General features: G+C 55.5%; 1 protein-coding gene across 1 annotated transcript; it reads right to left on the bottom strand.

The window, feature by feature from the left end:
• Nucleotides 1-668: 668 nt before the first annotated feature.
• Nucleotides 669-27902, bottom strand: EHD3 (EH domain containing 3). Its single transcript, XM_060652130.3, has 6 exons — nt 26964-27902; nt 18023-18199; nt 14697-14794; nt 6790-7202; nt 5968-6132; nt 669-2903 (listed from the first exon to the last, which is right to left on the bottom strand). Exons 1-6 carry the CDS (start codon nt 27188-27190, stop codon nt 2376-2378), a joined length of 1608 nt encoding a protein of 535 aa, XP_060508113.1. The 5' UTR covers nt 27191-27902; the 3' UTR covers nt 669-2375.

The following is a 27902-nucleotide window of genomic DNA, read 5'->3' as shown; positions in this document are numbered from 1 at the left end:
CTGAGGCCCGAGCCTCAGGCCCCGAAGCCTGAAGGAGGTCAGTAGGCTGAGACAGCAGGAGCCAGAGGGACGGCCCCAGAGAAAGTGCCTCTTGAATGTTCCCTCGACCATGGAGAGGAGCCTCAAGCACCATTTCCTCCTTCTCGGGAGATCGGCACCACGCCCCCCACACGCTCCCCTGCCCACACACTCCCCTGCCTCACAGGTCCCTCAAGGCCAGGCCTGGGTCTTGAAGAGGCAGGGAGGAGAGGCGGATATATGCGGGGCAGGAAGGTGCCCACGGGTCCAAGTGGCAAGGGGAGGAGGGGCTACACACACCCTTCTTTCTTCTGCGATAAAAGAACACAAACTTTACCTCTTTTCGCTGCCTCCTTCATCTCAAAGAAAGGCATAGAGCTGAGACATGGTCCCTCTGCTGTGCTTAGCTCTCAACTTAGAGGAGGTTAGACCTCTTGGCTTTGGTCTTCCCTTGCCCTTCATTCCGTGAGAAAGTGAAATGTGCATGCAGAAGGGAATGCAGAGCTGGGGGCCATCTGCACTCCAGAGGGCAGTGGTTCCCTCCGGTCAGCCTGGACGGTCCCTGGGCCCGGAGGCTTCAGGCCAATGGGATGCTCCCTCCCTCGACTTCCCCCAGCCTCCTTCGGAATGATGCTCTGTGGCCAAGCAGGTACCAAAGGATAAATGTGCTATATTAATGTGAGTACGACGGACAAATGCACTGCAGTAGTAAGCACGTCATAGATACATAGAATATTGTCTCTCTAGTCTGAACATAGATAGAAAATAAGTTATACTTGTTTTTGTTTTCCATCACAGTAGGAGGATAGCATACGAAGTGATTGGTTCAGTGGCCACAAAGCAAGCCAAGGGAGAAACCATAAAGGAGGGCGTAGGGCACTGAGAATGGTGGCCATGTGCCAAGGACGCTGCAGTCGCAGGGGCTCCCGCAGGGAACAGGACCTCAGACCTCTCAGGTCAGCCTTCTGAGTTAGCACGAGGTCCCACTTGACGACAGCCGGTGGCTGCATCTGAGCTGGGATGATTCAGGCCCCTGGGTGGGCGGCGGAGCGGGGACGGGCGCAAACAGCATCCAGCAGGCCAGCCCACTCTCCCGCTGGCGCTATTGGACTTCTGTGATTTTAGGAACACGGGCCGCAGAGCCAGACGGCACGGTTTGCTTCTGTGATGTGACAGATGGCCAGACTGATGGCCCACCACATGCTGGCTGGCCCTCCTCCCTCGCCAGCCTGCTCTGGGAGGCCGCGGTGCCCTGCGTGCTTGGCCTGTTCTCCAAGGTTCATAGCCCACTAGCGATGCTGGGATCCTGCACATATCGCCACAGCAGAAGGAAGGGTCTGAGGTCCTGGATCTGAATCCTCTACCACATGTGACCTCTGTGACTTCGGGAAGGTCACCTGAATTCCTCTGAGTCTCAAGTTCCTCATCTGTAAAGTGGGGGGGACTGATGCTTACTTCCTTGGGGGCTGGCAAGGGCCGAGCGGGATGCTGTATGTAAGGTGCCCAACACGGCTGGCTCCTGGCACACAGGAGGGGCTGGATACATGGGAGATGGATCTGAGCTTCCAGACATCAGGGCTGGGTGAGAAAACACCAACCTCACAAAATCTGGGGAATAAAGCCACCCTGACTGGCTTTGGGTTGAGGATTTAGGGCAATTTCTTTACCTTCTTTCCTGCCAATTTTTTCTCCTCTCTCCAGGTCTGGGATTCTTTGAAATGAAGTAGGGGTAGGGTTCAAGGGCAGGTCTGCCGAGGCAGACACAGCCCGAGCCTAGGAAAGCACACAGCTCAAGGTCGTGTCTCTTCACATCTGGGACCAGGTAGAGGATGCTTCTTCCTTCCCCGCCATCCCTCCCACCAACCCCTGCTCCCCACAGCAGCCCCTAACTCCCATCTCTCAGACCTGGACCATTTTTCCCCACTGGGAAGCCGAAGAGTAGGGGACGGCACTGAAAACAGCGAGTGCCTATTGAGTGACAAGCATTTTCCATCTGTTCTGAGCCCAGGGAATCTGGAGGTGGATGGGCCACCCGCGGACAGGTGAACTGCCTCTGCGGGTGGTGGGAGATGGGAGGGAAAGAGGGATGGAGACCTGGGCTTGAACCTGGGGCCCTGGGAGTACTCCTGTGCTTCTACCAACGCTGAGAACTTGGAGATGTGTCCAAAGACCAGCCTGGAAGCCTGGGGCTCCCTGTCCCCTCTCATCTGCAGTGTACTTCTCAAGATCTGTGTGTGTATCTGTGTGTGTGTGTGTGTGTGTGTGTGTGTGTGTGTGTGCGCGCGCGCGCACGCACACATCTCATTCTCCCCCGTCCCCTCTAACACCTGCCTGCTCTGAACCTCCTCCTCTGTCCATCATTCAGCAACTTTCCTCTTGGATGGAGGCAGCAGGTGGGCGGGCAGCTCGTTGGGCAGCTCGTGCCCCTCCAGCTTGACCTTGATCAGGTGGTTGGCCAGTGCAAACTCCTCGTCATCCAGCATGCCGTCCTTGTCAATGTCAGCCAGCTTCCAGATCTTGCCCAGCACGCTGTTGGGCAGCTTGGAACGCACCATCTCCTTCTTGGCATTGGCCCCTGTGATCTTGCCATCCACCGGTGACAGGGTGTAGAAGATCTCGTCGTACATGGGCTTGTCCCTGGCCACCACCCACTCGGCGTCATCGATGCCCTCCCCAGCCCCCTCCCCATAGCCATGCCCGAAGGGGCCGTGCAGGGTGCCCTCGAACGCCCCGCCCTTCACCATCTGCACAGGCCGCTGTGTCTCCTCCTGCCGCACCAGCACCATGAGCTGGGCGATGTCGTGGGCCAACATATCATCCACCACCTCCAGCAGCTTGCTTTTCAGTGGCTGGAATTTGCTAAAGTCCTGGGCCTGCAGCTGGTCCTGGGAAGAGGAAGAGAAAAGAAGGTGAGCGTAGGAGGCAAGGGAAGGAGCTATTTCCCCTTGTTGGGGATGCTGCCTTCTGCTAATGCTGGAATGTTCACAGCCCTGGAAGCTAAGCTGATCGCAAAATAATGAAATATTGAAAGATATGAGAGAGGAGAAGAAAAAAAGGCACATTGGCTCTTGGTGGAAGTTTTCAGGAGAGGACAGTCGCAGGGTCTAGGGAAGAAAAGGAAATGGAACAAATATTGGTTTGATCCATTTATCTGGATTCCCTTTAACATGCTGGAAAGCAATTACATCTCTCTTTCAGCTAGTTTTGGCTATTGAAGGATGGTTCCTGAATGCTTTGTCCTCTGAGACCGAGGCGTATGTGTCTCTGTGCTCTAACCATGGTGGTAATACTGGGGAGCACTGCAAATGCCTCACTGCGTGATCTCATTCGCTCTTCCGGGGCCTTTCTGAAGGAGGGGAATCACATTCTATCCCCATTAAGGGAAGGAAAGACGGAGGCACAGGCAACTGAAAACAAATCCTAATAGAAGCCAAGGCTCATCTCCAAACCAGTGAGTCTTACTCAGGCTGCTCATCGGAATTAGCTGGAGAGTTTTCAGATACCCGCGTCTCCCCTGAGGGTTCTGACACAGTAGACACAGGCGGGCAGATTCTGTAAAAGCCCGCCTTCCTGCCTTCCCGTGACACCCACACCACATGGTGGAACAAATATGTTCCACTTGGCGCATCTCTGCGATTTTGAGGCGTCTGAGTCGAGAACACCCGGCTGCTCCTTGGTCTTTTCAGTGACAAGGTGAGAGCTTTCTGCTCCGGCCGTTGGCTCTGACCACAACAATCTCAGGACACTGGGCAGAGGCCAGTGCACAGAAATCTCAGGGACAAGCACATCGAGTTCCCGGCAGAAAAATTCAGAAAACACCCACGGCGACATTTTAAGAGCGAGTGTCAGCTTGTGCGTTTCTCACCTCCCCTCTAAGGCAGGGCCAAGCCTAGGAGGCAGGTGGGGGCCGGTGGGGGTGTGCAGGGCAGAAGCAGACTAGCCCAAGGTCCCTGGCATCTCTCTCAGCCTGTCCACGTCGAGGTGTGTTTGGTGGGCTCCCAAACGGGCAACCTAATATCTTCCAGGGGGCACAGTGGGTGCTCCCATCACCCCACATCGATGGCCCACCAGGACGGCCATTTACATGGTTGGTTCAGGGCACCAGACAACAGATCCTAACGTGTGACTGGCAAACAGATGATAAGGTGAAATCTGTATGCGGCAAAAGGATTCCTCACATTAAAAATGGGGTCGTGTGGTCCCTTTCGAATGCTGTCTTCCTAAATGTTTGCTTCTAGAGCACAACATTCTTTTCTAATTTTAATTTTTTTATTTTAGAGAGAGAGAGTGCACACGCGCACATGAGCAGGGGAGAGGGACAGAGGGAGAGACAATCTCAAGCAGGCTCCATGCCCCCAGCATGGAGCCCCATGCAGGGCTCAATCCCACGACCTTGGGATCATGGCCTGAGCCGAAATCAAGAGTAGGACGCTCAACCAACTGAGCCACCCGGGGGGGCCCCCAGATCGTTACATTCTTAACAGAAAGAGAAGCTGAAAGTTGAAGTATTCCAAGCCACAGCTGAGTGACAAACCTGAGTTATGTTAAAGTAATTCTGAAATTAGTAACTGGCTCGTGGTAGGTGGTTCCAGGAATGAATGGATACATGAATGCATGCACTATTTGAATGTCTATTTTTTTCTCTTCCTTTTAGCACATAGGAAACTAAAAATGCCTGTTTGGGACCGTACTGATGTTCTGAACCTCCAGTCTTAAACTGAGAAATGAGTTCCCAAGCCAAAGATCAAAATCAGCAACGAGAGCAAAAACAATTATTACAACTACATGTGCTGCTATTCTTAAAAAAAATTTCCTAATTCTCAGAAACCTTTTATTTATTTTTTTAATGTTTATTTCTGAGACAGAGACAGAGCATGAATGGGGAAGGGACAGAGAGAGAGAGGGGGACACAGAATCCGAAGCAGGCTCCAGGCTCTGAGCTGTCAGCATAGACCCCGACTCGGGGCTCAAACTTACAGACCACGAGATGATCACCTGAGCCGAAGTCGGACGCTCAACCGACTGAGCCACCCAGGCGCCCCAGAGAAAGCTTGTATTTTTAAATAATTACAGAACCATGAGATGCTGCAAAAATTGTACAGAAGTAGATCCCCGTGTTCACCACTCAGCTTCCCTCAGTGGTGACATCTTACCTAACTCGAGGCTGCGTTTTAAGAGCCAGGCCCTGGGCTAAGTACCTTGCAAATGTTATCTCACTGATGATGCTCATAGCGTACATCTAAGGTGGGTGCATCGGAGCCTGAGGTTACAGATGAACAGTCAGAGGCTCAGAGAGGATCCAGTTAGCATTGGTGTGGTGGCTTCTCACTTGGACTGTGGGGATAGATTCTGGCTTTTCTACCAGCAGCCTGTGTGAACAGCACACTCAGAAAACTGCCAGCCATTAATTACACGGGTCAGTTAGCTTTGTAGACCTCAGTTGGCTCCTCTGTAAAAGGAGGAAGAAGAATGCCTCCCTCAGAGGACCGCTTTGGGGACTAACGTGAGAAACCAGGTGTGATGGTGCTAGGCCAAGATAGGAACCCACGGTGTACCCCAAAGAGAGCAGGCTTCAGTGCAGACTTCTGCTTCTTCATGGCTTGTGTCCCAAACTGCTCCCAAGTGGGAGCTCAGAGGTAAACTTAGGCACTCGAGGGCCTGGAGACCCTGTGTCAGGTGACATTCCATATCACGTGGCATGGCAGGGATTCCAAGCTTTTGGTGGCCGTGACTGGGGGAGGTCTAAACTGGAGGTATCGGGTCCCAAGCATCATGATACCCCAGCCTCCCTGGGAGCAGTGGGGCTCTGTGTTCTCCCCAGACCCAGGTAGGACACCTGCTGGGCCAGCGGTGGTCCAGCATGGAGGGCAGACCTGGGGCCATCTCCTTGCCTTCTGATTCTGGGCAATCGGACTGTCCCTTGTCCTGGAGCCCCAGACCCCTAGTTACCTGCATCCTTTTCAGGTTGGGAAAGTCCCCAGGTGAGATCTGGTGCTCACGCTCGATCCGGCCGTAAATCTCAGCCAGGTTGTTCACCAGCTCCTTCTTCTTATTATCCTTTCCGAATACCGACGGCATCTCCTTCTTCAGGGAGCTGATGATGTAGGCATGAACCTGAGAACCAGGAGAAGAGAGAAATCTTCCGATCAAGACCCTTGGTCCATTTCTTCCCTCCAGGGTGGCTCTGGCCCCCTCTCTTCCCATAAATCCCTCCTCCTGCTGCTACCTCTGCAATCATTTCCATCTCACCCCCTTGCTCTCTCATCGCTCGCAGCTCTGAGCTGTCTTCCTAGATCACGTGGGAAAGGTGAGACTATGGGGGGAGGTTAAGGTCAAGGCAGTTCTAGGGATGGTAATTACTGGTGATGATGTTGAGGACGAGGAAGCCAGCAACAGCTAACGTTTCCTGAGCACCTCTGACGATGCCAGGCACTGTGATGGGGGCTGTTACATTCCTTGTCTTACTTCACCCTCCCACCCCTTCATTTTACAGACATCGAAAGAGGCACAGGGAGACTAAGGACCTTGCCAGGTTGGGATCACATTTCATAAACTCCAATCTGGCCACCTGACGCCAGGGCCTGTGACCAGAACCACCACACTATCCTGCCCCAAGCTACTGGGGGGGCTCAGCTGGTGCCCATGATGCAGGAGCTAGAGGACACCGACCACCCCCCTGGCCCGCCCCAGCAGGCGATAGCTCAGGGTTGCAGGCGGCAGCCCCTGACCGACCCACCCCGAACCTCCCCGTCTTCCGGGGGACAGCCTCACCTTGGCCAGCCTGGCTCTCTTGATGAGGTCGTTGAGCTTGCGCAGGGCAGCATTTCGCGGCAGACTCTGAATATCTCGGAACAGGTCCTGCTCCTCCGCCTCGAAGAGCTTCCGGTTGTCGGGGATGAGAAGGGGGTGGGACCAAAAGGAGCCGATGTAGACCCGGATCACCTCCGGGGTGTTCACAATCTTCCCCAGGGACCACATGAGGGCCCCGTACACCCGCATCAGCTGCTGCGTCTCGATCTGGTCCGCCTTGTTCAGCACCACGCGCATCTTGTCCTCGTGGTTCTTGAGGGCCTTGATGACCTCTGAGAACTCGTCAGAGATGTCCAGCTTGTGGGCGTCAAAGAGCAGGATGATGCGGTCCACCCGCTCGGCAAACCACTCGAGGACGGCCGCGAAGTCGTACCCTGCGGCAGAGGGGCGGTCAGGAGGGGGGGCCTCCGTGGCACAGGGAGGGGCCTGGGGACAGGAAGTCAGGCACCGGACACAGAGTCTAGGGAGTCATGCCTGGGTTCCAGCCCCCCCCTCCCCCCCACACGTCCACTCTTTGGCCTTGAACATGTTAGTGTTCCTGAGTGTTCTCTCACCCATAGATGGACATACTAATAGCACCTGACTAATGGAATTATAAGGACTAAATACACTCCGAGCCCAGCACATAGTTATTAGTAACATCATTATTCCCATTTAGTCTTCTCGTTCAGGCAAAGAGGCTCTTTCAGCGACAGGGCTCAAGAAAGTGCTTCGGGGGTGGGCTCTGCCCAGCAACCAGGCAGGGGTGTGGTCAGTGCCACGGAGATACGGGGGCACAGTGACTCAGCCAAGACCACCTTGCTGGTAGGCAGCCGCTGGGGCACAGAACCCAGCTCTCCAACCCCAAGTTCAGCGCTTGCTCTGGCGGGCAAGACGTTCACTTCATGGCCCCATTTCACCCCCGCAGCATCCTTTGAGATACGCAGGATGAGGAGACTCACCCCGGCTTTTCAGAGGAGGAAACAGGTTCAGAGATGAGGTGACAGTCAAACGGCCCCTAAACGGTGGGGCCAGGGCTGGACCACACCACCTGGGCCCTGGGCTCCCCACACATGCGGAGGGCAGCTGTCTTGCACGTGGCCACCTCCCTGCCTCTCCACCCTTTCTCCTTCCCTCCCCAGGGCCCAGGCCCACCCAGTAGCTCCCACAGAGTCCAAGAGGCCTGTGCATTCCTGCTCCAGGCAAGCCTGCAGGCTGCACCCACTCTCCTGCTCTCTGGAGCCTGGAACCGGCAAGCCTGCCCCCCTTGGTGGCTGGGGAGGGCAGCAGGGATCATTCCCAACTGTGGCTGTGGCGTGCAGGCCTCGGGCAGGGCAGCCCAGAGAGCATGCTGCAGCTCCTTGTAAACAAATCCCAGAGCGGCCACTCCCAGTCGGCTGGGCAGCTAGAGCCCAGCACTTAGTCGACAAGGAAGCAGAGGCTCAGAGAGTGTGCAAGGCCCCCAAGGGAGGGGTGGAAGCAGGGTCATGTCCCCCCCCCCCCAAATCAGGCCCTCTGGTCACCCCTCCATGGACTCAGGAAAGCAAAGGGGCTGAAGAAGCTGTAAAGAAAAGAGGCTCCCGCCTCTCCCACCTCTCACCAATCCCTGATGGCACCAGCCATTCAAGGCGGGGGGGGGGGGGGAGCACGGCAAAGGCTTGGGGGGAAGTAAGGGCAAGGCTGACCAGCCCCCACTTCGGGGTGGGGAGGGACAGTAGTAGCTCAGTGTGGCCAGAAGATGACGGCCCCTGCCCATTCCCGTCAGCCCAGTGTTCTCGAGGTAGGATGTGCTCTGAAGGGGTCGCCTGAGTAGCACTGGCCTGGCAAGCTTACTTCTAGTTTCTTTTCAGCCATTAAGGTGCTGTGTGTTCTTGGGCAAAGAGCCTTCGGTCGCTGGTCCCCGGTCTCTCTGCCTGTCAAAGCAGGGAGCTGGACAGGAAGACCTCTGAGCTTCCCTTCTCCCTGCTTCTAAGACCAGAGGGGTGAGGGTGGAGAGCAGGATGGATGAAGGGGAGACACGAGGAAGTCCTTGCCAGACAGGGAGAAAGGAGGCTGGGGGTCTCTGTCTTAAACACCTTGGGGGGCCTGTGTGAAATCTGCTCTTGCTTGAGGACAGGCTTCTGGAAACCTTTTCTGGGATTTCATAAGCACAGAGGTTTCCTATTCATCTTCCCACTTTTGCAAATTCTGCATGCTGTGACGAGTGCTATCAAACTGCAAGGTCCGTAATGCCAGGCGCTTTCTCCCGAGGTTTGGCCACGAGGACCCGAGGACCAGGTGATGAGGGCGTAGGCTTCCTCAGAAGCTCAGCCTCCTGCTCCCAGCTCTTCAGAGCCTAGCAGCCTCCAGGACAGGTAATTGTCTCTGGGATGGGGGGTGGGGGGCGGACAGTTCTTAGGCACATCCAGGAATGGGAGCATCTGAAAGGCACAGATGGACCCATTAAGCAAAAGGCAGGGGACTAGCTCTCTCGTTTATCTTCCGTGTGACCTTAGCAAATCTGAACCTCAGTTTTCTCAGCTGTTAAATGGGGATGATAACACCTGACCAATGAGGGGTCAGTGATAGAGCCACGGCAATAGGATTCAAGAGCACAGGGAGGGCCCGGATCAGTCTGGAGGCTCTGCTCTAATGTCTGGGGTGATAGGTCCCCTTCCCTGGCTGGTCTTGGGAATGGCTCTGAGACCCCCAGCAGGGACTCGTGAGCACCTGCAGCAGCTCAAGGGCTTATAAGACACGAACTAGGAGGTGGAGGGAGATTTAAGCCCCGAGAGACTGAGCAGCAAAGCTGGTCTTCTCGAAAACCCTGGGATTACGTGCAGCAAGTCTGGCTCCAGGAGATCTGGTCTGCAGGCATCAGGCCCAGAGACCTCGCAGCCTGCAGCGACCTGGGGCTCTCCCCACTACCCTCCAGGCTCCAGAGGACTGGAGAGAAAGCATTTCTAAGTAATGCCAGGCAGGAGGAAATCAATGAGACAAACACAATAAGCAAGGCAACTCCTTAATCACCCACCGGCTTCCCGCATATTCTGAAGAGCAAAGCAGGGACGCTGACAGGCAGCACATTTCTTTGTATTTTCAACCACACCGTCTCATTTGATCCTCATAACTGTCCACATGCCAGGAGCTACACAGGGCACACACATCTTACAGGAAGGGGAGGGGACAGAGAGGTTAGGGGCTGGCCAAGCTCACACAGGCAGGTTGTGGCGAACTCGGGACTAGACCCCAGACCCTTGACTCGGGTCCACACTCTCTTCCTATGCATAGCCATGTGTGAGGCTGGAGCTCAGAGGTCTGAGCCCTCAAACCAGGCACTTGTGGTGGGTGCATAAAAGGTCCTATCCTGCCTCCCAAAATCCCTTTTGAGATTTAAAGACATTTTAGCAGAAGAGAAATAAAAGGGCATCAATTTTCAAAATGTGGGAAGAGTTCAGATGCCAATGGGGAACAAACACCACACTACATGCCTCCGAGAAGTAACCTTAGAAGTGGTCTGAGAGACTCATCACAGGCCTCTGATGACCATAAGGCTGCCGGCAAGCCCTTGCGACATGCCTCAGGACTCTGCTGCTCTGCCCTGGCTCATGGTGCCCACACAGGAGCATAGATACAGCATGGAGTCTGGGGCCCCACTCCAGTGAGGGTCCAGGGACAGGCCAGGGACGTGAGGCTGCCAGGACCAGCCTGGACCCTCCAAGGTGTCCCTGGGGGGACCGGAGATGAGAGCCGGCCCCATTCTACTCCCCAAGCTCTTCCTGGGCAGGTGATGATAAACCACTCAAAAGCCGCTAGACTGGGTCTAAGGAGACCAGCCTGCGTTGCAGCTTTATAGCCTGGGCTTTTCCCTGCTCTGGCCCTGCTGAGCTCACCCGTAAAGGAAGGGATCCACGGGGAGGAATGTGAGCCCCAGGCCCAAGGGGGTGCTTTTCTAGGGTGGGGCCTGTGGGGATTCTAGCTGACAAGTAGCCAGGAAATGAGGGTCCCAAGTGTGAGGACACTCAGGCTTCCGGAGCCCCTCCCACTTCTGCTGCATTTTGCTTCTTCCCAGTAATGAGCCTGGGGCTGGGCACATCCTGTCACTTCCAGGAACTGCCTCCTCTGCTGCCCATCCCAGGTCATCTTCATCCAGAGACAAGTGCTGGCCCAGGACCTCCTGAGCTCAGATTCCCGGACGTCCCGTTTCCTCTCTCCCCCTCAGACACCCACCCGAGGCCTGGGCGCAGGGGCCATACCCTGAACAAGGGCCACGCTTCTTCCAGCTCTGGCCCAAGGCTGGGTGCTCCCTCCCGTGAAGCCTGAGGCCTGGGGAGCCCTTGGGAGCAGCTCACTTTCCAGAATGGGGCACCCTGGGGCCACCGGGCGAGAGGCGGCTCTGTGCAGATTTGATAATGGTGCCGCTTTTGGCTGGTGAGACACAGCACTGTGCCTGGCATGAAGCTCAGTAAATGGAGCGTGGGCTGGATTGTAGGCTCTACGCGCCTCTCAGCTGGGTGAGCTTGTACAGGGCACGACCCATGGGGCCATGTCCTGTCCTGAGCTGGCTAGAGGAAGGACAGAAACACCAGATCTGTGGTATGGCCAAACCCAGAGCTCTGAGGGACCCAGGCAAGAAGCCGCACACAGAACATTTGGTTCTGTGCACACACGGGTGTGTGTGTGTGTGTGTGTGTGTGTGTGTGTGTTGTCTGGGGGGGGGGGGGATAGTGTATATGGAGGGAGTGGTGGGTGCGTGTAGACGTGGGGGTGTATATGTGTGTAGGTATAAACCGGAACTGCCAGGTTCTATGGCGGAGAAAGGATGAGAGAGGTTCTGCATACTGGAAACTTTCCTGACACCTGAGGGTATCTGATGCCCTTTCATTCCTGGTCTCCTTGGAGCGCTGAGGGCAGCAGTGCCCGGGCTGGCGATACAGTGCCAGTACCCAGCTCCCAGCTCTGGTTTTTATCACAGGCTGCAGGGAAGGCAGAGGACTGACTGGCTTGTGTAGCCATTCGTGGGCCATCACTTCTAGAGGTCAGTGTGGGGTGGGAGGGGACAGGAAGGCAGGTAAGGAAACCAAGCACCCAATTTGCTGAGGGCAGCCACTGAGGTCCAAAGATGAAAGCAGGCAGGAAAATACAAGAACAGGGAACAAATGGAATGGGACAGGAACTGAGGAAGGCAGGAGTCCCTAGAAGTAGGCTGCCATATACAGCTGCACAGGCTGTGCACTGCATTCATAAGGGAGGCCATTCATACAGATTACTCATTACTGCATAATGGACAACCCTGGCTGGCAGATAAAGGGGAGAGAAGGGAGCTCACTGTCATCCAGGCCCAGAGCTGATGTCTGGGTTTCCATTACCATCTGTAGGCCTCACAAGGTCCTATGATAGGTATCATTATCCCTTGTTACAGAAGTGGACACAGGCTCAGGGGAAAAAATGTGGCCTGTTGAGACCCATACTGGTTCTAAAAACTGGGGCTTTGACCTCCCAGTCCAGTGCCCTTGGAAATCCCAGAGGCTGAAGTCCTCCCCGGGCCTACCTGCCAGGCTGCACTGCCTTACAGGTCTATGTGCCACCTCCCTGCTCCCCAGCCCCCAGGTAGTTCAGATTGAAAAGTCATGGCTCTCCTGAGCCTTCCTTAAGGACACCCAGGCGGCTAGTGTGAAACAGTAAATCCCCTTTAGGCCTAAACTCAGGATGGGCCCAGATGAAACTGGGGCAGGGCGGGGGAAGGGGGGGGTGCTGGTAAGGAGGGAGGGGAGTATTTAGGGAAACAAATAGAAGCCACACGGAGAGCCACCAGAGCCTCCCCTCCACAAGGGTTGGACCCGAGCACCGCAGTGCTCATGAAGGTCCAGAGGAGAGGGTGGGTGAGCCTGTCTTCCCAGGGCCGTGGGCTCTATGTCTCCAAACCAGCTCCGCCTCAGCCCCAGCACCACCCGGAGCCCAGGCTCCCCCACTGACGTCCCACTGATTACATGGCGTGTTCACACAAGGCCCCTCCTTTCTTCTTCGCCCCTCATCCCAGGTGTCACCTCCTCAGTGAAACAGGAGGGAGGGGCAGGGCATTTTTGCTGGGGCCTCTACCTACCCCTGCTCCCACCTACTCCAGACTGAGGTCCTGACAGCAGGCTCTGTCTTTCCTGCAGGACAGACCGGGGTCCAGAGGCCCTGGAGTGGGCTGCTGACCTGAGGGCCTCTCCCACCATCTTCCCTGTCTACCCTCTGTCAGGCTGGCTGTACCCACCCACACGGCCATGGGGGACACCCCCCCTCCCAATGCCCAGGGCTGAGCTGGGTCCTGCCACCCCAGAGAGCGACCTGCTCCCCGCAGAGAGGAAGCCGGGCCAGCTGGCAGGAATGCTCAGGGAGGCCCAGCTCTGAAACTATGGGCCTGTACCCAGGCCAGCACCAGTGGCACTTGGACCCCCTTAGTACAGACCTGGGGGCACTGGCTTGTTGCCGGTGAGGCAGTGGGCTCTCCTCCTGGGGGGCCCGGGGCTAAGTGGGTGCCGGCGCCTGCAGGCCATGCCCTTGGAGGAGGTTTCTGGGCCCCACCATGGCGGCACAGACATGCTGCAGGACAGACCTTGGCGGGCTGCAGAGCACAGGGGCCAAGGCACAGGCGGGAGGGAAGCAGACAGTCACCTAAGGCCACTGCCCAGAGAACCTCTCTGCCAGTCCCAAGACTTCCCTTCCCGGAGGCTGACTTCTGAGTGCGGACTTGGCTCCAGTCCAGCTCCTGGCTCCAGTACTGGGGTGGGAGTGGCTTGGCATGGCTCACCAGAGACACAGCCCAGAAAGGGCAGGGGGGCTACCCAGGGCACACAGCAGGAGGTGGTGGGAGAGGCTGCGGTGGGGTGCCAGGGGCAGACTTTTAGTTTTGTACAGCATCGTCTAGCATTTTAGAGCTAGAAAAAAACCAGTGATGATGATGATGATGATGTTTATTCATGCTTACTGGGCACTTGCTATGTGCCGGGCAGAGGGTTTTTTGTACCTATATTATTTCTTTTAATCCTCAAACAAGCCTATAAGTAGAGAGAACAATTTCCCCCTATCTTACAGAGGTGTAACTGAAGAACCCTGCCCGAGCTCACGCAGCTAGGACGCGGCAAGGCAGGCTCGGCACGCTGGCCGTCGGGCACCGAGGTTCCATCCGCTAACTGCCATGCCTGGGGACCTCCCTTAGTGAGCAGTCACCCCATATCTGTCTGGAGTTTTCAAAGTGCTGTTACATACCAGCTCCCCACTCTTAGGCCCAGAGCACGCTCGCCTCCCCACGTCACTGGATGAAGTTCTCTGCAGGCATATGCCTTCCCTGCAGATCTCCCCAGGCCAGGGACCACAGGACCTTCAGAAGCAAACCAGGTCTGGCCCGGGGGTAGTGCCTCTTGGGGAACGAATCAACCCGATGAGGTAAATAAGGCAGATAATTGCTGGGTCCTTTTACAGAGGAGGAGACGGAGGCCGGCTGTCGCCTGAGCCACAGTGGACCCAAACTGTCCCCTGGCCCCTGCCTAGGACTATCCCCACAGCACACCAGGTGGTGTCAGCTCATCAAGGTAGGACAGGGTCCTGGGGGTCTAGCTCATATATATATGCATATATATATTTAATGTTTATTCATTTTTGAGAGAGAGTGCACGCAGGGGAGGGGCAGAGAGAGGGAGACCCAGAATCTGAAGCAGGTTCAAGGCTCTGAACTGTCAGCACAGAGCCCGATGCGGGGCTCGAACCCACGAACTGTGAGATCACGTCCTAAGCCGAAGTCGGACGCTTAACTGACTCAGCCACCCAGGCGCCCTGGGGTCTAGCTCATAGTACAGAAGCAAGAGAACATACCGGAAAGGACACAGCACAGAACCAGAGTCCATCCTCGCAGGTGCGTCACTTACCTCGGCTGATCCTCTGTTTCTCCCCGGAGAGGATCCCTGGGGTGTCGATGACGCTGATGCTCTCCAGCACCGGGTTGGGCAGCTGGGCACACACAAACCTGCGCAGGGCGAAAGCAAACCCGCACTGTCCTCTCACCGGCTCCCGCACACCCTCACACGTGCAGACGCACGCCAGCCTTCCCAGCCCTGGGGGGCGGACGTCCAGAAGCCTGGCTGCCTTCTGACGCCGACCCCCAGGCTCCAATCCAGACTCAGCCTTAGCACCAGGCCTGGGACCTGCACTTTGAGGAAGCTCCCTGGCTGATCCTGAGGCAGCCGTGGTCCTGAATTCGTGCAGCCCTGTTATCAGGGACACTAGGATGTCCAAACCTCAGTTTCTGCCCCCACAGCACACAGTCTGGTGGGGAGAGGAGGCATGTGCATGGGCCACCACAATATGAGGTGGGATGGGACCAGCATGTCGAGGGGGTCAGGTAAAGGGCTCGGGAAATCCAAGGTGCAGAGATGGCTTCCAGGGACAGCTTCTTGGAGGACGCGGCATGGGAGCTGGCCTTGATGAAGGAGTCCCACCACCCGGGAACATTTATTTGGGCTTCCAAATGCACCGCTATCGAGATAGTAGTCAAGCCTTGTGAAAGGAAATATTTCTAGGGCTACATCCTGAAGTCTCAGAACACCAACTGGTAAACCTAACGTAGGCCCTTCTTCAAGGCCCCTCTCTTACACGCCGTTTTTGGCGGAAGCCAAAAAGGGGTCTTACTATCTCAGATTCAGCGGGCCTCTGCTGCCCAGTGAGATGGCAGAGAGGCAGGGTAGGTGAGGAGGCTGGAACACGCGGACGGGGGCATTAGGGAGGGCTTCACAAAGGAGGCCAGAGTGGCCAGAGTAGGGCCGAACAGGGAGGCAGGGTTCACATCACGGGGGCCTTGAGAGGTCTGAGTTTTATACTGAGGGCAACAGAAACCCATTTATACCGAGGAACATTTTACGCAACAGAGTGACTCAGTCAGATACGACGGTTGTCAGCAAATCCGGTTCAGTTCGTCAGATCTGTATGGAGTGCTTGCCATCTGTATGGAGTGCCGGGTGCTGGGCTAGATGATGGGCTGGAAGAGAAAATGGCACGGCCCCTGCCCTACCGAAGCCCACGGCTCCTCAGGCTCTGTGGCACAACCAAGCATCCTACAAGAAACCCCACATTTTGCTGAAGCTGGCCTGAGCCTGGTTTCTGTCACTTGGTGACCAGGTAGCTGTGTGCATGGGGCTGGTTGGGGGCGAGGGCTGTGACTGAACCTTCACCCAAGCTGAGCTCCTGGAGTGAGAAGGGCAGGGGGCTGAGGGTGAGCCCCACTGAGGGGGACACTGGGTCACAGGAGCCAGAGATAAAGGGGACAGAGCCAACAGGGAGGCCGCAGGAGGGCCAGGGAGCTGAGAGGGAACAGTGGCTGAGAGAGACCCATACCAAAGAGAGGCGGGGTGAGGTAATGGTGGGAAGTGTCTGCTGTTCACCATCACTGAGAGGTTATGGTGACCTTCACATGGGCAGCTGTGATGGGGGAAGCCATGCTCCCCAGGTGGTGGGGGAAAGGGGGAAATGAGGAGGTCTAGTCAAGAAACTTGAAGGTGGTAGGGTCTGCTCCAGGGCTGTCAAGAGGAGATATTTCTACATGGGAGAGGGGGGAGAGGGTGGTGTTGTTGGAAAGAGGGAATCCCTGATGGTGCGGTCCCTGAGGAGCTGGCCCAGAAGCACCTGTGGGGGGGAGAGGAGGTAGACGCGGAGCGGAAGAGAGGACGCAGCTCTCTGCAGACCGGTGGAAGGGGGCGGGGACAGAGGCAGGGGAACACTCCATGGATCCTGGCTTCCACTTTCTCTAGAAGAGGAGGCAAGGCCATCTGCTGAGGGAGAAGGAGGCTACGGGGGTTGGAGCATGTTTGGAACACGACCCCTGGGCAGCACTGAGATGGGAGCCAGACGTCTGTGGTGCAGCCTCCCTGGGTGTGGCTGCGGGGAACTGGAGGCGCCTGGAAGGGGGCTTCCTTCTTCCCTCGTGTCCTTCCAATGGACATGGCTGGCAGGTCCCCCTCCAACATCAGTCTAAACACCCGTCCTTTCAGCTCCTGAGTGCTCCGGGAGGAAGGCGCAAACCTCACAGTGCTCAGTCTTCTGCTCCTAGGGCTCCTGCAGCGAGCCATATTCTTCCATTCTTCTCTGCTCACTGGGGTTTCTCCCCCCAGTTTTCTCCTGCCTGAGATGTCCTTTTTTCCCACCCAGACCCTGGAAAAGGCCATTTCACTCATCACTGACCAACCCATGTCAAATGCCAACTTTCCCCCAGAGGCCGTGTCAGTCCTCTTGCCTGGGAGAAGCATATTACTCTTAGCCTATTTTATAGACGGGAAAGGCGAGGCATAGAGAAATTAGGTAATTTGTCTAAGATCCATGGTGCCGTTTTGATAGGATTTGGGCCCAGATTATCTGATGTCAAAGCCCATCATCTCTGCCTTTACTCTAAATACCTCCTATTAAAGAAAGTAGTTCAAATTGTTTAAGTACAACGCACATGCGAAACTGTGGCGTGGCTCTATATGACAAGCATGATTGGGGGGCAGCCTGCATTCTGGTTACGTAGAATAATAACGGAAATGTTGGGCCAGCCTGCCAAGCATTCCCTACAGCTTTTGCCACTCACATTGACACAATACCCCTGGTGACTGCAGGCTTACCCTTGTCCCAGGGGAGGGGAGGTGACCTGTCCAAGGTCTCGCAGTGAGTTTAGTAAAGAGGCAGTGCTCAAACTCAGGACTTCCACCATCAGCCCACGGTTCCTTCCACCCAGTAAGAACAACGTCCAGGAATAGAGAGGAACCTTCCTCTACCTCCTTCCAGTTGGATGCAAACCCCTTCCCTAGTACAGTTGACCCTGGAACAATGAGGGTGTTAGGCACATCATTTCCCCCACCCTGCTCGGTGGAAAATTCTCATATAAATGGACCCACGCAGTTCAAACCTGTGTGGTCAAGGGTCAGCTATATAGACAAAAGCTGGGAACTACCCAGAATAGCCCTCTCCACTTTCATTGGAGGGAGGTTTAGATTAGGGGGGAGGTGATCTAACTCTGGTACCCTTCCCTGTTCCATGATCAGGAATTAGCCCTATATCCCTAATCTGTAGTGACTGACTCAGTTACACTCCCAGCAAGAAAGGAACAACCAAGAGACACTGGGTATGGAAAAGGCACCGAGCCTCCCAAACCCCTCCTCTTCCTTCCCATACTCCAGGAAGAAAAATAGAGAACACCCAGGACACGTGCTCCCTGAGCACTCACCTGTTCAAGAAGGCATTGCCAAAAGCGTTCAGCTTCCTGAAAGGTTTCTTAGGGTCCACCACCAGGGCATTCCCAGGGATGATCCCCTCCACCTGTCCGTGCATCACGGCAATGAAGGAGTCGGTGGTCGGCTCGGGCCCAATCCGCATGCCTGGGAAATCCTGTTCCAGTAGGTACCTGGCAGAAAGATGCACGGTCGTAAGGCAGGGACTCTGTTCAAGCTGCACGTCTGCCACAGGCAGGTGAGGACGTGAGTCGTGGCAGAGGGGCAGAGGGACCACGACAACATTCCGCAGTAGGGACGCGTTTTCACGGACGGAGAATCCAAAGACCTCTCGTGGAGGAAGTGGGATTTTAGCTGCACTTAAAATATCTAATCTGTCCCCCTGGTCTTTACCTCTTATCCTCTCGGAATCAGTAGTTGGAGGGCGAGGAGATGCAAGATTTGGCTCAGAAACAAGGTGTGGGTTGACACGGATTCCTGCAGGGGGCGCAGTGGATTTTACAGGTGGAGGCAGCCAGCTAAGATACTGGCAGTGAGGCTAGGTAGGAAAGAGACCATCCACAGACCGTGCAGGCTTTCCGTAGGTCCATATGCCAGCCATTTAATATGAGACATAAAGACAGCTCCTGCATCACTAGTGTGAAGGGACACTGCGCCAGGCCCATCTCCGTGCCGTCTACGAGCGCTGGTCCCACTGTCTAGCATCACTATGAGGCTGTGGCCTGTACGTACATCTCTTTGCTCTTCTTCAGGCCTAAGCAGTGAGAGCCCAAGGCCACTGCCCCTCTCCACAGCCCCTTTTAGAAGTCAAGAGCAAAGGCACACAGCGAGCCAGAGAATGAAGAGAAGGAACACGGAGGCCTCCTGGGCCAGTGGTCCTCAGCCCCGGTGGTGCGTTTGAGCTACTGTGTAGCTGTAGCCAGTGGTGCCCAGGTCCCAGCCCGGAGGTCCTGTCCCCCCCGGCTCAGGGGTGGGGCCCGGGCCACCGGACTGTTCTAGGAACTCCCTTGAGGATTCTAACGTGCAGCCCGGGGGGACATCCTGCTCTAGACAAACCTTCCCATTTCACTGATAAAACCACTGACACCGGCACTCGATAGCATTTCCACCTGCCAGATACTACGCTCATCACTTGGAGGACGTCATCTTCGACAGGCTTCACGGCGGCCCTATGGGCAGGTACTGAGGAAGCCGAAGCTTCGTAGGGTTATGTGGCTTTCTCCAAGTTAAACAGCCAGTAGTACAGCTGGAATCCAAACCCCTATCAGTCTAACACCAAATCCTTTGCTCTCCGGCCGTCTTCCGCCCTGACAGCAAGCTGATCAAGGCCCCACAGTTTGGGGCAGAGCTGGGACCGGATGCCATGACTCTAGGGCCTGAGCTCTCTGCCCACCTTACACCTCCCCAGAACGGGCCTGGGGCATGGGTCCTGCTCTGCCCAGCAGGCTGGTAGCCGAGGGTTTCCTCTGGCTCGTCGACATCCTCCTTGTGCCTTCGGGAAGTGTTCTGAGCTACTCGTTTACTCTGAGGCACAGGGCGGTTCGAGCCGGGTTGCTACGGGCTCCCTCCCCAAGGAGCCAGCAACAGCTGCTGCCCAGGAGGCCACCCCCGCCCGCTCTGGAGGGTTTTCCGCCGCCTTGGGAAGCCTCTCATCTCCCTCCCAATAATCCAAGTGTGAAGGCAGGATTCCCTCCCGTCAGAGGACCATTTTGAAAGCTGGCTCCTGGGTTGTGCTAACAATAAATGACAGCAGCTGCACACTTGGACAGTGCATCTGGCTTTCTCAAACACACCTTCTTTGGGGCCTCAGAGGAGAGGTAAGGCATCTTAGCAGCCCAGGGCCAGCGACCGAGTCTCTCTAACTGTGAGGGACATGCCCTTCAGAAGGTACTTGCCCTCTGCGAACCTCATTACCTCGCTCCATAACCTGAGAGATTATAGTTCTGGTTTATGAAGCACCTGCCATATGCTAGGAGATGTTCTAGACTTTCCGTGCCTTATCCCACTTCATCTTCCCATCTCTGATGTGAGCACCATGGTCCTTACCATCAAATGGGCCTAATAAGAAAGCCTATCTCATAGTGTTGCATTAGATACAGATGCCAAGCACTTAAACAAGCACCTGGCACCAAGATTACCACTCATTGTAAAAAAGGAGGAGACATGGTCACACAATGTGCCCCAGGATATGCAGTCAGTAAACAGCAGAGCCGGGATTTGAACCTGGCACGTGGGCTTAAGAATTCATGCTCCTAACCACTACATTCACTGTTTCCGTTCCTGCCTAAGGTCCCTCGACCAGGAAGTGCAAAAGGGCTGAGCCCCCCTAGGGGACCAGAAGGAGGCGTGGAACAAGAGGACCCCAAGGGGGAATGATCTGGCAGGAGGCTGGCCAGGGGCCAGGCTTTGGTGCTCATAAACCCAGGAACGTACTCTTCTCCTGAACACCCACCACTGGGGTTCACCACCCAGTCTCCATGAGTGGGATGTGGTACACAGAAGTGGCTGCTATCGGGGACCAGAGCAGGGCCAGGGCCACTGGCTCTACAAGGCCATTCTCGGAACCTGAAGCTGCTTCATGAGAGTCAAGGCTGTGCCCGGGAAACCCCACCCATTCTTGCCTGTGCTGGGAAGGGGACACCTGTGTGGGCCTGGGTCCCGCAGGGAGTATGGCAAGTGTGAATTCTGAGGCTGGAGGAGGGTGCCAGATGTCACCAAAGGCCTCAGGGACAGCCGAAATAGAGACGGATGGAAAGAAACATTTCTGAGGCAGCCTCAAGAATGCCCAGCCTGAAGAGGGCCAAATGCAGTGACGATGTATCTTCCTGACACAGGCACCTCAGATTCCAGCCCCGAGAGAGACGTGGTGTACCAGCAGATGAACAAAGGGTGACGCTTCCCAGCATCACAGAGGCCACTTTCCAGGATGTTCCAGAGCCGCAGCCTCAGGCAGCCAAGCGAGGGCCTGGAGGCTGGGCCCGCTGTCCTGGCGTCTCGGCTAAACCCACATGACCTCCAATTTGCTGACCACACACGGGTCTGGAGAAACACAGAATCCCATGAAGCCACCAGCAAGTCCAGGGACACAGTCGGGCCAGGCAGAGAACCCAGGGCTTGGTAAATTCTCAGGGACATCTGCGTATGGCTTGCAGCAGCGAGCGCCCCCTTAACAAAGCCACCACTGTGTCCAGAAAGGAAAACCTATTGAGAGAGCTCATCACTGCTTCTCTATGGGGAGTGATACAGATCGCCTCTGTTGCCAGGCAAGAAACGTTCCCACAGTAGTGTAAGAAAAGAAAAGTGAATTCAAGCCTGGGTGGGAATGGCTGAGATGGGGACACACAAGAATCAAGAGGGCCAGGCTGGCGGGGTACCCGCTGTGGGGTAGGTGTTGTTCTGGGACCTTTACCCAAATGACTCCACTTAATTGGTCCCAGACGCACTATGGGATGGCAGCATTATTTCAGTTCCACAGTTGAGCAAATTGAGGTAGAGGTTGCTCAACTTTGGGGCCAAAGAACACTACTGAGAGGCCCTAAGAGCTGAAAAGATTTGGGTAGCCCTCCTCCCCCCAGCCATCCCATGCAAAATGAATAAATACTAAACCACAATATAGGTGTAAGGAAGTCCCAGGAAATTCTGATTTTTCCCAGGAGGATGAGTTTTCTTCATGTTTTTTTTAAAGCAAATTATTTTCTAACACTTTCCTCATTTGTTTGTGTCCTGCTTGGCTGGCAATCTAAGCATGTGGCCTGCTTTACTGGTGACCTAAGCCCCCAGGGTAAAGGCATGGGGCCAAGAATCTTAACCCGGTCTGCCTCTGGACTATCCATGTCTGCAACAGCGGGGGCCAGACCTCAGGCTGCAGCTCTTACTTTACAGACCTTTAGACTCGAAAGGCACATGTCACTTTCTGCTCTGTGTTCTAGGTATCTGTGTTGTACATCTGTATCTTTGGTCTCAGTCTCGGGGTCTGAGCTTTTGAACGGGGTCAAAACAGTAATACTTGCCCTATTGGGTAATACTGGCCTCAGGAGGTTTTAGGGACACCGGAAAGCACCCCATAATCACAAAGTGAGGTAGTGGATGGTTGATCCTCGATGGCCGTGTTGAGGGCTGAGTCGGCTCTGTGCTCCACGGAGCAGCCACCCCTGTCCCCGCCACACAGCAGCCTCTGCCATGGGACAAAGCAGCCCCAGCACAGAGGAGACTCGTGGCTGGGCTTTCGAGCCTCCCATTAGCCTCCCCTTGCCTCTGTCCACCCTGCCACAGGTTGACCCACCCAGTCCACGACTAACCCAGCACTGCCCACAGGATCCCCTTGCCACCCCTCCTCCAGCCCTTGGAGGTAGAGGCAAGATCCTCGCCTCCAAAAGGGCTTCCCCCACCCTCCTGAGGGCCGGTCTCTAGGCCTCTGCGTATAGAATCAGCTTGAAAGGGGAGAGCAAATGAGAAAGCCCTAAGCACAATGCTTGGAACATAACTGGCACTATATTGGTTCTTTCCCTTCCTAACTGGAGAGTAGTACTACGAGGTGTTCGTTGCGATTCACATGTTAGAGGTGAGGAGACTGAGGTTTGGACAGGTTAGGCCTTCCTGACAAGGCCTCTTAGCTAGGACTATTGGAGCCTGGATTCTGCTGAGCCGGACTCTGCTCTTTCCATGGCCTCACTCCATTGTCAATGGGAATGGATGGAGGCCTTTCTCCAGAGGTCCCCTCCTGCCGGTGAAAGCTTCTCTTGATGACCTCCAGACACCTGACTTTCAAGGCAGATCTTAAGCCGGACCTGAGGCAGGTGACCTAGGGCTGTCTACTCCCTTGAGTAACACTCAGGCCTTATAAGAGGTGGGCAGATTTCCACTCTGCCCCACTGAGGGACCAGCAGACCAGAGCCCTGATGGGAAAAGATGTCCCCTGACCTCAGCGGGAGGATAGGAGTGAGGTGTGGCAGGCACTGTGGCTGGTAGGATAGACCTTGCAGAGGTCACTGGGTCTACGTGGAATGGTGGCCCCTGTCTCTAGCCGTTTGGCTTTCTGGAGGATCATCTTTCTCGTGGTGGTGATGCTATAAAGCTGGGGATGAGGCCTGGGCAGGGGGGATGCCAGGGCTGTGAGGAGAGATGGTGCAACACAGCCAGATGCTGAGTCACCTTTGTGGAAGGATGCAGAGAGCCCCCTGAAGAAGTGGGGGAGTCCAAAGCGCCCACTGAGTAGCCCCCCACCTCACCCCTGCAGCCCCACCACGTGCTCATACTTCAGAGTCTGAGTCTCGTTGTAGAAGGGCCGCGGGATCCTCAGGACCAGCCCAGACCTCCCTGTGCAGACCCAGGCAGCTTAGCTCTGCCAGCCTCAGGCCCCACACTTGATCCCATAGTCCTCTCCTTCAGCTCCGCGACCACCCAGCCAGGCCTCCCTTCTAGCCCACCAGAGCACCGGGGTCTTCCTCAGCCCCCGGGGCGGCCCCAGATGCAGCTCCGGGACTGGGGGCGCCAAGTGTGCAAGGGAGCAAGGGTTGGAGGCTGCTAGGGCCAGTCAGAGGAAGAGCGAAGGGAGGGGATCAGCAGAAGCAGGAGGAAGGCTGCCAGAGCCAGAGGGACACAGGGCTACTGTATCGAAAGAGGCAGCTTGTGTGGAGGGAGCAGCCGCTAGGCCAATTGATTGTTTATTTTGTGAGTCGGGGTTGCCGGGCCTTAGGCCAGGGAAGTTATTTCAGGCAGAGAGCATAGCACATTAATTAGTTATTAGAAGAATGTCCTTTTCTGCACGTTCTTCCTGAGATGAGAAATAGACCCTGTGGCAAGTACATATAAATGAAAGTGGATGGACACTCAGAAGGCAAAAGGCCAAGGGCCAGGGAATGAAGAGGCAGGTCTGTTTCCGAGGGAAACATCCCTCACAGGTCCAGGCCTGGCCGGAGCCTGTGAATCACGGTGCTTCAGGCAAGAGGCAGAGGGAGGGAGCACCGCCTTAGCTACTCCAAGTGGAGCCTTCTTTGCTCTGGGGAAGGGGTGTGGTCTCACCTTACCCTCTTGGAAGGCAACTCAGAAATAGGATTCTTAACACCAAAATTAAACATAAAAAAATTAAAAACAAAGCAAAACTGCACAACCCTTGGCCTAGTGATTTCACTTCTGGGACTCCCTGAGAAAACAGTGCAACGTGTGGAAAAATATTACTTGTAGAGCGAGTCGACAATAGCAAAAAATTAGAGACAACCTAAAACATGCAAAAGGAGCGGACAGGCTAATGAATAATTTGTATATACATATAGTGAAATATCATGCGGCTCTTAAAAATATTGCTTACAAAGACTTTTGAATTTCCATAAAAAATGCTCCTCCAAGTGAAATAAATTAGCATATAGAATTACATTATGGCATGAGCTCAACGGTGTTATAAAATAGCTAAAAATACTAGAAGGATAGATATATACATATGATATTTAAAATGGTCTCTCCCGAGTCATGGGATTATGGGTGATTTTTTTTTTCTCCTTCCTCAAATTTATTCTTGTCTCCATTTTCCAATGGGGGAAAAATAGCTGTTCAGTGGATTTAATGAAAAGGAAGGAAAAGATATAATTTGGTTTTGGAGGGATTCCCTATGCTGTAAGCCTTGCTACTCTGCTGGTGGGCTCGCCCTCAAGGCGGGTGGCTTTGACTGCAGGAGCTAAATTCATTTACTACAGGATCCAGGAGGGAGAACTTTTGTACTTGGGGGATAAGAAAGCGAGGGAACTGCCTCCCCCCACCCCCCTCCAGCCTTCCTGTCTCTCTTAGATAAGGAATAATCCTTGGGCAACTCGACTCTGCCCCTCTCTTAGGCCCAGTTAACAGCCAGCATGACTCAGGCAAAGCCAGGGGAGTGTCTCAGTCAAGAGTCACTTAAACCTGTAGGCTGCTTCAGGATCCTGCCCCCAGGGACACTTGCCTTTTCCCCCTCACTCTCCCCTCCCACTCCGTGAACCTCTACTGGGAGCCTCCCATAGCTGAGACCCCAGGCAAGGCCTCAGGGAGCGAAGGCACAATAGCAAGTTCTGGTGCTACCGAAGGAGAAGCTCTAGATAATAATAATGTACTAAGAGTTATAACCGAGGCGTGTCCGGAGGGCCAAGGAGGGCTGTGCAAGGGCAGGAGTCATCTGTAAATGGGAGGACGCGGGCTACAAAGGAAACCTTTGTACAGAACCTAGGTAGCTCTGAAGTGCCTTTGGCAGCAACTAAGGGAAATGGATCAGATCAGGGTTCTTGCCCTGAGATTACATGTAAATTTGTGTATGTGCATTTTTCTACAGACAGGGCCAAAGCTTTTGTCAGAATTTCAAAGGATCTACTGACCTTTTAAAAAGTTGAGAAAGCAATGGATTAGATTCATTGCGAAGAGCCCTCGGGCTCTAACAATGTCAGCTACCCAAAAGCCAGTAGCTGCCCACCCCCTACCTCCCGCACTTCTTTAGAAATCACTCAGCCCCTCAAGGGCTCTAACAATGTCAGCTACCCAAAAGCCAGTAGCTGCCCACCCCCTACCTCCCGCACTTCTTTAGAAATCACTCAGCCCCTCAAAGCCGCGGAGCCCAAGGCTGTCCACCCTACAAAGAAAGGCAAGCCCGATCTGGTGTTCTGTTCCGACAGGACATGTTAGCACAGGGCAAGCCCTGCTCCCAGGCTTGTGTATAAGCTTCGTTGTTAGGGAAAATTGGTAGCTAGAAAATTAGGAAGCTGACTGTTAACTTTTCTGCTCTCCTTGCCAAACAAAGCACAGTGCTTTGCATGTTGCAGGTGGCCCAACTATAGTAAGATTTGATTTGAATAGAAACAGGACCCCTGCTTTGAAACCTGCAGGAGATGAGCACCACTGATTTGGGGAGGCCACTGCACCCACTGCCTCGATAGAGGGCTCTGACTCAACACAGAGGGCCAAGGAGCACCTGCAGCAGTTTGGCAATGGCTGTAAATGAGGCCAAAGAAAACCTCCTGGCCTTGAGAATTGTGTGGACTGAGGACTGGGGAGGAGCCTATCCTGTAAAGATGGGGAAGACTGTCATTACTCCGGTGAGCAATGCACAGAGCTCTCTGAATGCAGGGTGGACAAGCTGACTCCCCGAGGATTCCTCCGGCCCTAGGATTCTGTAACTCAAGGGAATAGATGACTCACCATCAAAGCCACAGGCATTTAGCCAAGCGCGTCCTCCCATGCATCTAGGACCAGCCTTCCAGGTGGGCCTCCTACCCAGTTAACACAGCATGGGACCGTCATTAAGGCCTCGGCCTCGGTCATTTCACCTGCTGAGTCAAGGGGCTGGCTGAGACGATCACCAGTGTCCCTTCCACCTCTAAAAGACTTTAATGTTATTACTAAGCCATTATGATCAAACAAGGGAAAAGAAAAAGGCATTCTGCTTCTGACACTGCTTCTGTCCAGTCTCTGAGAGACAGATGTAGGTCTGCTCAGAGAAGGAAACTGGTAAAAAGGACAAGTGGCACTACCCAGCAAGGGCTCCAGAGTCCCCAGCCCACCTCATCAGTGGCAACTACAAAGCCCCCAGGGGAGTGGCTGAGCCCTCTAAAAGGCAAGGGAGGTGGTCCTCGCCACCGAGGACATGTCCCTAAAAAGTGAGGGTGTGAGACTCCCCCACCAGCAAAAGGTGCTCTTGTGACCAGGAGCTTTCTCACTTGTGCCTCCTGGACCTCAGGTTCATCATCCATAAAATGGGGAGAATAGGGATGACTCTGAACTTCTAACACATCAAACCGACCTCTTGAGTGAAGGGCAGGGAGGCACTAGGTAGGGGAAGGGGCGGGGGCAGCATTGAAATCGTGGGGGTAAAGCTTTGGACACACAAACACCAGAATTTCTTCAGCGCCTTCAGCGGAAGGCTTCCGGTTTTTCCCCATGCAGGAGGGGTCACCGGGAGGACCTAGGCGTGGGGCGGCTCACCTGATGAAGGTGGTCTTCCCAGTGGAGTACTGGCCCACCAGCAGGACCATAGGCTTGTTGTCGAAATCAGCATCCTCCAGGGCGGGCGAGTGAAACTCATGGAAGCGGTAATGCTCTTCCAGGGGCAGCAGCTTGGTCTTGTAGAGTTTCTTGAGCCCCTCGCTCACCGTCTGGAAGACCTCGGGGTCCTTCCTCCGGCGGTCGTCGGAACCCAGCCAGCTGAACATCGCGGCCGCCGCTCGCCCCCGGCGCTCAGCCCCGCGTCCGGCGCCCTCGGCTCCTGGGAGAAGGGGCCCCGCAGGACCCACCAGCCGCTGCGAGCCGCGCCGCCGTGTCACCCGAGCGCGGGGCTCGGCCGCACCATGGCCGGGAGCGCGGCGCGGGGGTCCCCGGGGCGACGGGAGCGCGCCCTGCCCAAGCTCCTGGAGCCCAGCCCAGCTCCCGCTTCAAGCGGCGACCCAGGAGCGGGGCGGGGGGGGGGCGGGGGGGGGGAGGTGGAGAAGAAATTATCTGCGCCGGGCAGAAGGGCTGCGATCTCGGAAATGAAAGTCAAACCTGCAATTAAACTGCAAGATGCCGGGGTGCGATGCCGGGTCCCCGATCTCCCCCCCACACCGCTTGCGGACCTCCCCTGCCCGGGCCCTGGTGCAGCGAGAGGATGCTTCGGCTCGGCTCCTGCGCGGCCGGCCGGCCCAGGGGAGGAGGAGGAAGCGCTGGCTCGCCCGGGGACAGCTCAGCATCCGCAGCCGCAGCCCGCAGCCCCAGGCGCCGGTTTAAATGCCAGCCGTGCAGGAAGCGGGCTCGCGGAGGAAGTCCCCGAGTACTGGCAAGGCCAGCCCGGCCCGTCGGCCTCGGTGCCGAGAAGCTGAGCAGGGCGCCGCCATGTGTGTGGGCAGGCGCTCCGCTGGGGACCGGCGACCGCAGCCTGGGAAGGGAGGG

This window comes from Panthera onca, chromosome A3 (genome assembly GCF_046562875.1).
Source record: "Panthera onca isolate mPanOnc1 chromosome A3, mPanOnc1 haplotype 2, whole genome shotgun sequence".
Lineage (NCBI taxonomy): Eukaryota > Metazoa > Chordata > Mammalia > Carnivora > Felidae > Panthera > Panthera onca.
This window is presented reverse-complemented; position numbering and strand designations above follow the sequence as displayed.